The 12,800-nt window shown below is 60.3% G+C and overlaps 1 protein-coding gene across 1 annotated transcript in view; it reads left to right on the plus strand.

Annotated features, from left to right (window-relative positions):
- Positions 1-1,008: 1,008 nt before the first annotated feature.
- The window catches only part of LOC138066505 (otoferlin-like), a 91,465-nt gene continuing 79,673 nt past the window's right edge, over positions 1,009-12,800 (plus strand). The window contains 2 exon segments of the mRNA XM_068936373.1: positions 1,009-1,132; positions 1,470-1,526. Of these exon segments, the coding sequence (XP_068792474.1) occupies positions 1,009-1,132; positions 1,470-1,526 (181 nt within the window).

The following is a 12,800-nucleotide window of genomic DNA, read 5'->3' on the forward strand; positions in this document are numbered from 1 at the left end:
CAGGTTTTTTTCCAGCAGTTTTTTTTTTTGTCTTTTTCTTCTTCCTCCCCCACAAGCAGTCACCCATAGGGGTCATTTATTTACTTACACACTGTGGGTTTTATTTATTTACCCCTGGGAAGGTGGCTGGGTTGGGGTTTGGCTGTTCTTTGTTTTTCAGCAGCTCCCCCTTTCCCCTCACCCCCCCCAGCCATTTCCTTGGGGCGTTCCTGATTAATTTTCACTCGGGGGTCACGGAGTCAGGCGCAGGGGCAGGGGGTGGGATGCCCTCTCCCCCCGAGCAGCTGGTTGTGGCTCCATTACTCCTTTTCTCCGGAGCCCGTTTTCTCTGGGCATTTCCTCACTCCCTGCTGGCCCGGGGAAGCTTCTAGAAGGTGCCGGAGCAACAGCTGCGGTAGGAGCCTCCTGATTGGCGGGTGTGGGAGTGTTAGCTGTGTCCTGATTGGCGGGTTGTGGATGGCAGCGTGGGGCGGGGAGTGAAGCCTTGTCTGTCCCTGCTGAGGGGATCTGGGGGTTGTGGGGGGTGCGGGGGGGATCTGGGGGTTGGGGGCGCTGGGGGTGTTTTGGGGGCAGAGAGGCGGGAGGCAGGGCAAGGGGAGGCCTTGGCTGCAGAGGTCTGCCCCTGCGGCAGGTGCTGGGATGGGGAGGGCACTAGTGTGTGCCTGTGGCCTGGGCAGGTGCCGCAGGAGCGGGGGGAGGCGCAGGCCGGGGCAGAGCAGGATGCAGCCCAGAGGCAGAGAGGTGGGCATGGCCGTGCTGAGCTGCCGAGGCCAAGAGAGGATTGTGGTGGTGGTGGGGGGGTGCTGAGAAGAGGGCAACAGCAACATCTGCACTGCACAGGCAGAGCCGGCTCCGTTGTGCTGACAACCAGGCGGTGCTGGTGAGCGATGAAGGCCATGAGCTGCTGGACTGCCTCCCAAAAGTTGCACACACAGAGTGGCCGGCGCACGTGAGACATCGCCAGCGCATCGTGCAGAAGCCTCCAGAGGCCCAGAGCGCAAACTGGGCATGAGGTGCAAGCTGCCTCGGCCCTCAGGTGCCCAACGGGACAGGGCCTGCGAGATTGCTGGTGGGGCGCTGCTGGCGCATCGGAGGCTCGAAGGCATCATCTTGGGCTGCTGCAGAAGGGCAGGTGAGAGGCAAGTGGGGGACGGAGCAGGCGCAGAGGCGGCAAGAGGCGGAGAGCAAGGGCTTGCCTGAGAAGAAGCAAGGGGCTGCTGCTCATGCAAAAGAGCCAGCAGCACACTCGTGCTGCACTAGTGCGAGAGCTCTGCCGAGGACAATTTGAGGCAGAGAGAGAGGAAGGAGGAGGCTGGAGGTGAGCAACCGCATGCAAGAGTGAGTGCGGCACTGTGCAGTTGGTCGCAGCAAGAAATCGCCGCCACTGCCGGCGCCCACATGCCTCTGGCGCAGGCAAGGCTTGGCAGAGGAGCTGCCCTCGCTCACTCTGTGTGTGCCTCTTCTTGCAGCAGCCTGTGTGGTGCACAAGGAAGCGGAGGAGGAGTGTGCAGAAGGCAGGAGGCAGGGTAGGCAGAGGCCTTGGCTGCAGGGCATCAGGCTGTGCGAGAGACCGTGATGCGGGGGGCTCCCTGAATGTGTGCCTGCGGGCCTTGCAGCTGCGGCGTGGCCCTGGGGAGACTGAGGGCAGGATGGAGCCCAGAGGCAGAGAGGTGCTCATGGCGTGGCTGAGGTGCAGAGGCCAAGGAGGGGATGGGTGTTGGGAGTGCTGAAGAGCAGGCAATGGCTTAGGGAGGGCCAGGGTAAATGGAAAGGCTGCCGCAGAGCTGCCCGAAAGGCTGCCTGGTGCTGAGACACAGCCCAGGCGCCCAGTGCAGGTGTGTCTGCAGGGCCCCTCTGTGCGGCAAGGCTGAGTGCCTTTGGGGCCTGCCTGGCACAGGGGTGCCTGCTCAGGGGCAAAAGGGAGCCCTGAGGGAGGGTTGTCACCTGCTTTCTGCCTCCCAGGTGGAGCAAAGAAACATTGGGCAGCATGCGAGTGGCCCCATGCTGCCTATGGAAGATGCCCAGGTAGTGCTGGCTCTTGCCTGGCCAACAGCAGCCCCTGGCAGTGGCTCTGGTGGCTCTCAGCTAGGCAGGAGTGCTGAGGCAGAGGTGTGGTGGCATGCCACTCAGAGGGGAAGGCAGAGCTGTGACTGTGTCGCTGCGTGTGCTGCCAAGGGGCTGTGGGCAAGAGGAGCGGCCACATGCCTCGTGCCTTGTTGTGACCCAGGTGAGCTGCAGCTCCAAGCATCTGCGGAGGCCTCCGGAGGCGTGGACAAGAACAATCGGGAAGCTGCATGAGCCATGGCACACGCAGTGGTGGAGGGCATGCAGGCTGCCTGCCGGGGGGTGAGTAGCCCCATTCAAGAGGCTGCAGCTGAGGCTTTCAAGGAGCCATCGACACAGTCTCTGCACTCCCAAAACAATGCGCAGATCCCCTCAGGATGCCGATAAGCCCAGTACCCCGAACATAACACCCAGAACCCCTCAGCACCCCCAACACACCGCCCAGATCCCCGCTACAAACCCCAGGTCATGCCCAGCACCCCAAATACAAGGCCCAGATGCCCACAGCACCCCCATGACAAGCCCAGCACCCCCAACACAAGGCCCAGATCCGCTCGGAAACCCCAAAACAAACCCCAACACCCCCAACACAACGCCCCGATCTCCTCAGCACCCCCACCACAACGCCCAGATCCCCTCAGCAACCCCAAAACAAGGCCCAGATTCCCTCAGCAAACCCATTACAAGACCAGCTCCCCGGACACAAGGCCCACATCCCCTAAGCACCCCCAAAACAAGGCCCAGCACTCCCAACACAACGCCCCGATCCCCTTCAGTACCTCCAACACAATGCCCAGCTCCCCTGTGCACCCCCAAAACAAGGCTAGCACCCTGCATGACAAGCCCAGCACCCCCAAAACAAGCCCATGATCCCCTCAGCACTCCCACAAGCCCAACACAACAAACACACGGCCCAGATCTCCTCTGCACCCCCAACACAAGGCCCAGCACTCCCAAGACAAGGCCCAGAGCCCTCAGTACCCCCATGACAAGCCCGACACCCCCACAACAAGACCCAGATCCCCTCTGCACACCCACCACTAGCCCAGCACTCCCACAACAAGCCCAGCACCCCCAGTGCAAGACCTAGCTCTCCTCAGCACCCGCACCACAAGCCCAGCACCCCCAACACAACGCCCAGATCCCCTCTGCACCCCCACCACAAGGCCCTGATCCCCTCTGCACTCCCAAAACACATCTAGCACCTCGAAAACAAGCCCCTGATCCCCTCAGTACCCCCAATACAAGGCCCCGATCTCCTCAGCACCCCCACCACAACGCCCAGATCCCCTCAGCACCCCCACCACAAGCCCAGCACCCCCACCACAACGCCCAGATCCCCTCAGCACCCCCACCACAAGGCCCTGATCCCCTCTGCACTCCCAAAACACATCCAGCACCTCGAAAACAAGCCCCTGATCCCCTCAGTACCCCCAATACAAGGCCCCGTTCTCCTCAGCACCCCCACCACAACGCCCAGATCCCCTCAGCACCCCCACCACAAGCCCAGCACCCCCAACACAATGCCCAGATTTCCTCTGCACCACGGAAAAAAGGTCCAGCACCTCGAAAACAAAACCCAGATCCCCTCAACACCCCTAACACAAGTCCAGCACCCACAACACAATGCCCCGATCCCCTCAGCAATCCCAAAACAAGGCCCACATACCCTCAGCACCCCCAAAACAATGCCCCAGATCCCCTCAGCACCCCCAAAACAAGGCCCAGCAACGCCAACACAACGCCCAGCTCGCCTCTGCACTTCCACAAAAAGCCCAGCAGCCTGCATGACAAGCCCAGCACCTCAAAACAAGCCCCATATTCCCTCAGCACCCCCACAAGAAGGTCCAGATCCCCTCAGCACCCCCATGACAAGCCCAGATCCCCTCTGCACTCCCACAAGCCCAAAACAACAAACACACAGCCCAGATCCCCTCTGCACCCCCATAACAGGCCCAGCACCTCCACCACAATGTCCAGATCCCGTCAGCACGTCCACGACAAGCCCAGCACATCCAACACAAGCCCCAGATCCCCTCCGCACTCGTACAACACACCCAGCACCCCCAACACAAGGACCAGATCCCCTCAGCACCACTATGACAAGTCCAGCAGCCACAACACACAGCCCAGATCCCCTCAGCACCCCCACCACAAGCCCAGCACTCCCACAACAAGCCCTGCACCTCCAAAACAATGCCCAGATCCCCTCAGCACCCCCACCACAAGCCCAGCACCCCCAACACAATGCCCCAGATCCCCTCAGCTACCCCAAAACAAGGCCCACATCCCCTCAGCAAACCCATTACAAGACCACCTCCCCCGACACAAGGCCCACATCCCCTCAGCACCCCTAAAACAAGGCCCAGCAACTCCAGCACAATGCCCAGCTCCCCTCTGCACTTCCACAAAAAGCCCAGCAGCCTGCATGACAAGCCCAGCACCTCAAAACAAGCCCCATATTCCCTCAGCACCCCCACAAGAAGGTCCAGATCCCCTCAGCACCCCCATGACACAGCCCAGATCCCCTCTGCACTCCCACAAGCCCAACACAACAAACACACAGCCCAGATCCCCTCTGCACCCCCATAACAGGCCCAACACCTCCAATGCAAGCCCCAGATCCCCTCCGCACTGGCACAACACGCCCAGCACCCCTGACACAAGCCCAGATACCCTCTGCACCCCCACAACAAAGCCCAGCACACCAAACACAATGCCCAGATCCCCTCTGCACCCCCACCAGAAGGCACTGATCCCCTCTGCACTCCCAAAACACATCCAGCACCTCGAAAACAAGCCCCTGATCCCCTCAGTACCCCCAATACAAGGCCCCGTTCTCCTCAGCACCCCCACCACAACGCCCAGATCCCCTCAGCACCCCCACCACAAGCCCAGCACCCCCAACACAATGCCCAGATCTCCTCTGCACCACGGAAAAAAAGGCCCAGCACCTCGAAAACATGGCCAGATCCCCTCAGCACCCCCACTACAAGCCCCGCATCTCCAAAACAATGCCCGAGATCCCCTCAGCAGCCCCACCACAATGCCCAGATCCCCTCTGCACCCCCAACGCAATGCCCACATGCCCTCAGCACCCCTATCACAAGCCCAGCACCCCCTACAAAATGCCCCGATCCCCTCAGCACCCCCACCACAAGCCCAGCACCCACAACACAATGCCCCAGATCCCCTCAGCAACCCCAAAACAAGGCCCTGATCCCCTCTGCACTCCCAAAACACATCCAGCACCTCGAAAACAAGCCCCTGATCCCCTCAGTACCCCCAATACATGGCCCCGTTCTCCTCAGCACCCCCACCACAACGCCCAGATCCCCTCTGCACCCCCACAACAAAGCCCAGCACCTCAAAAACAATGCCCAGATCCCCTCAGCACCCCCACCACAAGCCCAGCACCCCCAACACAATGCCCATATCCCCTTCAGTACCCTCATGACAAGACCAGCACCCCCAACACAACACTCAGCTCCGGTGAGCAGCCCGAAAACAAGCCTAGCACCCCCAACACAACACCCAGATCCCCCAAAACAAGTCCCAGCACCTCCAACACAACGCCCAGCTTCCCTCTGCACCCCCAAAACAAGCCCAGCACCCGCAACACAAGCCCAGCACCTCGAAAACAAGCCCAGATCCCCTCAACACTCCCACAAGCTCAACACAACAAACACACAGCCCAGATCCCCTCTGCACCCCCATAACAGGCCCAACACCTCCAATACAAGCCCCAGATCCCCTCCGCACTCGCACAACACGCCCAGCACCCCTAACACAAGCCCAGATCCCCTCTGCACCCCCACAACAAAGTCCAGCACCACCAAAACAAGGCCCTGATCCCCTCTGCACTCCGAAAACAAGGCCTAGCACCCCTAAAATAAAACCTAGCTTTCCTCAGCACACCCACGACAAGCCCAGCTCTCCCCCATACAAGCCCAAATCCCCTAAGCACCCTCCATGACAAGCCCAGCACTCCCAACACAATGTCCAGATCCCCTCAGCACTCCCACAAGTTCACCACAACAAACACACTGCCCAGATCCCCTCAGCAGCCCCAACACAAGGCCCAGCACTCCCAAGACAAGGCCCAGACCCCTCAGTACCCCTATGACAAGCCCAACACCTCCGACACCATGCCCACATCCTCTCAGCACTCCCACAACAAGCCCCAGATCCCCTCGGCACTCCCACAAGCTCAAAACAACAAACACGCAGCCCAGATCCCCTCTGCACACCCATAACAGGCCCAGCACCTCCACCACAATGTCCAGATCCCGTCAGCACGTCCACGACAAGCCCAGCACATCCAACACAAGCCCCAGATCCCCTCCGCACTCGTACAACACACCCAGCACCCCCAACACAAGGACCAGATCCCCTCAGCACCACTATGACAAGTCCAGCAGCCAAAACACACAGCCCAGATCCCCTCAGCACCCCCACCACAAGCCCAGCACTCCCACAACAAGCCCTGCACCTCCAAAACAATGCCCAGATCCCCTCAGCACCCCCACCACAAGCCCAGCACCCCCAACACAATGCCCCAGATCCCCTCAGCTACCCCAAAACAAGGCCCACATCCCCTCAGCAAACCCATTACAAGACCACCTCCCCCGACACAAGGCCCACATCCCCTCAGCACCCCTAAAACAAGGCCCAGCAACTCCAGCACAACGTCCAGCTCCCCTCTGCACTTCCACAAAAAGCCCAGCAGCCTGCATGACAAGCCCAGCACCTCAAAACAAGCCCCATATTCCCTCAGCACCCCCACAAGAAGGTCCAGATCCCCTCAGCACCCCCATGACACAGCCCAGATCCCCTCTGCACTCCCACAAGCCCAACACAACAAACACACAGCCCAGATCCCCTCTGCACCCCCATAACAGGCCCAACACCTCCAATGCAAGCCCCAGATCCACTCCGCACTGGCACAACACGCCCAGCACCCCTAACACAAGCCCAGATACCCTCTGCACCCCCACAACAAAGCCCAGCACACCAAACACAATGCCCAGATCCCCTCTGCACCCCCACCACAAGGCCCTGATCCCCTCTGCACTCCCAAAACACATCCAGCACCTCGAAAACAAGCCCCTGATCCCCTCAGTACCCCCAATACAAGGCCCCGTTCTCCTCAGCACCCCCACCACAACGCCCAGATCCCCTCAGCACCCCCACCACAAGCCCAGCACCCCCAACACAATGCCCAGATCTCCTCTGCACCACGGAAAAAAAGGCCCAGCACCTCGAAAACATGGCCAGATCCCCTCAGCACCCCCACTACAAGCCCCGCATCTCCAAAACAATGCCCGAGATCCCCTCAGCAGCCCCACCACAATGCCCAGATCCCCTCTGCACCCCCAACGCAATGCCCACATGCCCTCAGCACCCCTATCACAAGCCCAGCACCCCCTACAAAATGCCCCGATCCCCTCAGCACCCCCAACACAAGCCCTGCACCCCCAACACAATGCCCCAGCTCCCCTCTGCACTTCCACAAAAAGCCCAGCAGCCTGCATGACAAGCCCAGCACCTCAAAACAAGCCCCATATTCCCTCAGCACCCCCACAAGAAGGTCCAGATCCCCTCAGCACCCCCATGACACAACCCAGATCCCCTCTGCACTCCCACAAGCCCAACACAACAAACACACAGCCCAGATCCCCTCTGCACCCCCATAACAGGCCCAACACCTCCAATACAAGCCCCAGATCCCCTCCGCACTCGCAAAACACACCCAGCACCCCCAACACAAGGCACAGATCCCCTCAGCACCCCCACCACAAGCCCAGCACTCCCAACACAACGCCCCGATCCCGTTCAGTACCCTCATGACAAGACCAGCACCCCCAACACAACACTCAGCTCCACTGAGCAGCCCGAAAACAAGCCGAGCACCCCCAACACAACACCCAGATCCCCCAAAACTAGGCCCAGCACCTCCAACACAATGCCCAGCTCCCCTCTGCACCCCCAAAACAAGGCTAGCACCCTGCATGACAAGCCCTGCACCCCCAAAACAAGCCCATGATCCCCTCAACACTCCCACAAGCCCAACACAACAAACACACGGCCCAGATCTCCTCTGCACCCCCAACACAAGGCCCAGCACTCCCAAGACAAGGCCCAGAGCCCTCAGTACCCCCATGACAAGCCCGACACCCCCACAACAAGACCCAGATCCCCTCTGCACACCCACCACTAGCCCAGCACTCCCACAACAAGCCCAGCACCCCCAGTGCAAGACCTAGCTCTCCTCAGCACCCGCACCACAAGCCCAGCACCCCCAACACAACGCCCAGATCCCCTCTGCACCCCCACCAGAAGGCGCTGATCCCCTCTGCACTCCCAAAACACATCCAGCACCTCGAAAACAAGCCCCTGATCCCCTCAGTACCCCCAATACAAGGCCCCGATCTCCTCTGCACCCCCACTACAAGCCCAGCACCTCCAAAACAATGCCCCGATCACCTCAGCAGCCGCACCACAAGCCCTGAACCCCCAACGCAATGCCCAGTTCCCCTCAGCACCCCTACCACAAGCCCATCACCCCCAGCACAATGCCCCGATCCCCTCAGCAACCCCAAAACAAGGCCCAGCTCCCCTCAGCAAACCCATTACAAGACCAGCTCCCCCGACACAAGGCCCACATCCCCTAAGCACCCCCAAAACAAGGCCCAGCACTCCCAACACAACGCCCCGATCCCCTTCAGTACCTCCAACACAATGCCCAGCTCCCCTCTGCACCCCCAAAACAAGGCTAGCACCCTGCATGACAAGCCCAGCACCCCCACAACAAGCCCATGATCCCCTCAGCACTCCCACAAGCCCAACACAACAAACACACGGCCCAGATCTCCTCTGCACCCCCAACACAAGGCCCAGCACTCCCAAGACAAGGCCCAGAGCCCTCAGTACCCCCATGACAAGCCCGACACCCCCACAACAAGACCCAGATCCCCTCTGCACACCCACCACTAGCCCAGCACTCCCACAACAAGCCCAGCACCCCCAGTGCAAGACCTAGCTCTCCTCAGCACCCGCACCACAAGCCCAGCACCCCCAACACAACGCCCAGATCCCCTCTGCACCCCCACCACAAGGCGCTGATCCCCTCTGCACTCCCAAAACACATCCAGCACCTCGAAAACAAGCCCCAGATCCCCTCAGTACCCCCAATACAAGGCCCCGATCTCCTCAGCACCCCCACCACAACGCCCAGATCCCCTCAGCACCCCCACCACAAGCCCAGCACCCCCAACACAATGCCCAGATCTCCTCTGCACCACGGAAAAAAAGGCCCAGCACCTCGAAAACATGGCCAGATCCCCTCAGCACCCCCACTACAAGCCCCGCATCTCCAAAACAATGCCCGAGATCCCCTCAGCAGCCCCACCACAATGCCCAGATCCCCTCTGCACCCCCAACGCAATGCCCACATGCCCTCAGCACCCCTATCACAAGCCCAGCACCCCCTACAAAATGCCCCGATCCCCTCAGCACCCCCACCACAAGCCCTGCACCCCCAACACAATGCCCCAGATCCCCTCAGCACCCCCACCACAACGCCCAGATCCCCTCTGCACCCCCACAACAAAACCCAGCACCTCAAAAACAATGCCCAGATCCCCTCAGCACCCCCACCACAAGCCCAGCACCCCCAACACAATGCCCATATCCCCTTCAGTACCCTCATGACAAGACCAGCACCCCCAACACAACACTCAGCTCCGGTGAACAGCCCGAAAACAAGCCTAGCACCCCCAACACAACACCCAGATCCCCCAAAACAAGTCCCAGCACCTCCAACACAATGCCCAGCTTCCCTCTGCACCCCCAAAACAAGCCCAGCACCCGCAACACAAGCCCAGCACCTCGAAAACAAGCCCAGATCCCCTCAACACTCCCACAAGCTCAACACAACAAACACACAGCCCAGATCCCCTCTGCACCCCCATAACAGGCCCAACACCTCCAATACAAGCCCCAGATCCCCTCCGCACTCGCAAAACACACCCAGCACCCCCAACACAAGGCACAGATCCCCTCAGCACCCCCACCACAAGCCCAGCACTCCCAACACAACGCCCCGATCCCGTTCAGTACCCTCATGACAAGACCAGCACCCCCAACACAACACTCAGCTCCCCTGAGCAGCCCGAAAACAAGCCGAGCACCCCCAACACAACACCCAGATCCCCCAAAACTAGGCCCAGCACCTCCAACACAATGCCCAGCTCCCCTCTGCACCCCCAAAACAAGGCTAGCACCCCAAACACAACACCCCGATCCCGTTCAGTACCCTCATGACAAGACCAGCAACCCCAACACAACACTCAGCTCCACTGAGCAGCCCGAAAACAAGCCTAGCATCACCAACACAACACCCAGATCCCCAAAAACTAAGCCCAGCACCTCCAAAACAATGCCCAGATCCCCTCAGCACCCCCACCACAAGCCCAGCACTCCCACAACAAGCCCTGCACCTCCAAAACAATGCCCAGATCCCCTCAGCACCCCGACCACAAGCCCAGCACCCACAACACAATGCCCCAGATCCCCTCAGCTACCCCAAAACAAGGCCCACATCCCCTCAGCAAACCCATTACAAGACCACCTCCCCCGAAACAAGGCCCACATCCCCTCAGCACCCCTAAAACAAGGCCCAGCAACTCCAGCACAATGCCCAGCTCCCCTCTGCACTTCCACAAAAAGCCCAGCAGCCTGCATGACAAGCCCAGCACCTCAAAACAAGCCCCATATTCCCTCAGCACCCCCACAAGAAGGTCCAGATCCCCTCAGCACCCCCATGACACAGCCCAGATCCCCTCTGCACTCCCACAAGCCCAACACAACAAACACACAGCCCAGATCCCCTCTGCACCCCCATAACAGGCCCAACACCTCCAATGCAAGCCCCAGATCCACTCCGCACTGGCACAACACGCCCAGCACCCCTAACACAAGCCCAGATACCCTCTGCACCCCCACAACAAAGCCCAGCACACCAAACACAATGCCCAGATCCCCTCTGCACCCCCACCACAAGGCCCTGATCCCCTCTGCACTCCCAAAACACATCCAGCACCTCGAAAACAAGCCCCTGATCCCCTCAGTACCCCCAATACAAGGCCCCGTTCTCCTCAGCACCCCCACCACAACGCCCAGATCCCCTCAGCACCCCCACCACAAGCCCAGCACCCCCAACACAATGCCCAGATCTCCTCTGCACCACGGAAAAAAAGGCCCAGCACCTCGAAAACATGGCCAGATCCCCTCAGCACCCCCACTACAAGCCCCGCATCTCCAAAACAATGCCCGAGATCCCCTCAGCAGCCCCACCACAATGCCCAGATCCCCTCTGCACCCCCAACGCAATGCCCACATGCCCTCAGCACCCCTATCACAAGCCCAGCACCCCCTACAAAATGCCCCGATCCCCTCAGCACCCCCAACACAAGCCCTGCACCCCCAACACAATGCCCCAGCTCCCCTCTGCACTTCCACAAAAAGCCCAGCAGCCTGCATGACAAGCCCAGCACCTCAAAACAAGCCCCATATTCCCTCAGCACCCCCACAAGAAGGTCCAGATCCCCTCAGCACCCCCATGACACAACCCAGATCCCCTCTGCACTCCCACAAGCCCAACACAACAAACACACAGCCCAGATCCCCTCTGCACCCCCATAACAGGCCCAACACCTCCAATGCAAGCCCCAGATCCACTCCGCACTGGCACAACACGCCCAGCACCCCTAACACAAGCCCAGATACCCTCTGCACCCCCACAACAAAGCCCAGCACACCAAACACAATGCCCAGATCCCCTCTGCACCCCCACCACAAGGCCCTGATCCCCTCTGCACTCCCAAAACACATCCAGCACCTCGAAAACAAGCCCCTGATCCCCTCAGTACCCCCAATACAAGGCCCCGTTCTCCTCAGCACCCCCACCACAACGCCCAGATCCCCTCAGCACCCCCACCACAAGCCCAGCACCCCCAACACAATGCCCAGATCTCCTCTGCACCACGGAAAAAAAGGCCCAGCACCTCGAAAACATGGCCAGATCCCCTCAGCACCCCCACTACAAGCCCCGCATCTCCAAAACAATGCCCGAGATCCCCTCAGCAGCCCCACCACAATGCCCAGATCCCCTCTGCACCCCCAACGCAATGCCCACATGCCCTCAGCACCCCTATCACAAGCCCAGCACCCCCTACAAAATGCCCCGATCCCCTCAGCACCCCCAACACAAGCCCTGCACCCCCAACACAATGCCCCAGCTCCCCTCTGCACTTCCACAAAAAGCCCAGCAGCCTGCATGACAAGCCCAGCACCTCAAAACAAGCCCCATATTCCCTCAGCACCCCCACAAGAAGGTCCAGATCCCCTCAGCACCCCCATGACACAACCCAGATCCCCTCTGCACTCCCACAAGCCCAACACAACAAACACACAGCCCAGATCCCCTCTGCACCCCCATAACAGGCCCAACACCTCCAATACAAGCCCCAGATCCCCTCCGCACTCGCAAAACACACCCAGCACCCCCAACACAAGGCACAGATCCCCTCAGCACCCCCACCACAAGCCCAGCACTCCCAACACAACGCCCCGATCCCGTTCAGTACCCTCATGACAAGACCAGCACCCCCAACACAACACTCAGCTCCACTGAGCAGCCCGAAAACAAGCCGAGCACCCCCAACACAACACCC

Source organism: Struthio camelus, chromosome 3 (assembly GCF_040807025.1).
Source record: "Struthio camelus isolate bStrCam1 chromosome 3, bStrCam1.hap1, whole genome shotgun sequence".
NCBI lineage: Eukaryota > Metazoa > Chordata > Aves > Struthioniformes > Struthionidae > Struthio > Struthio camelus.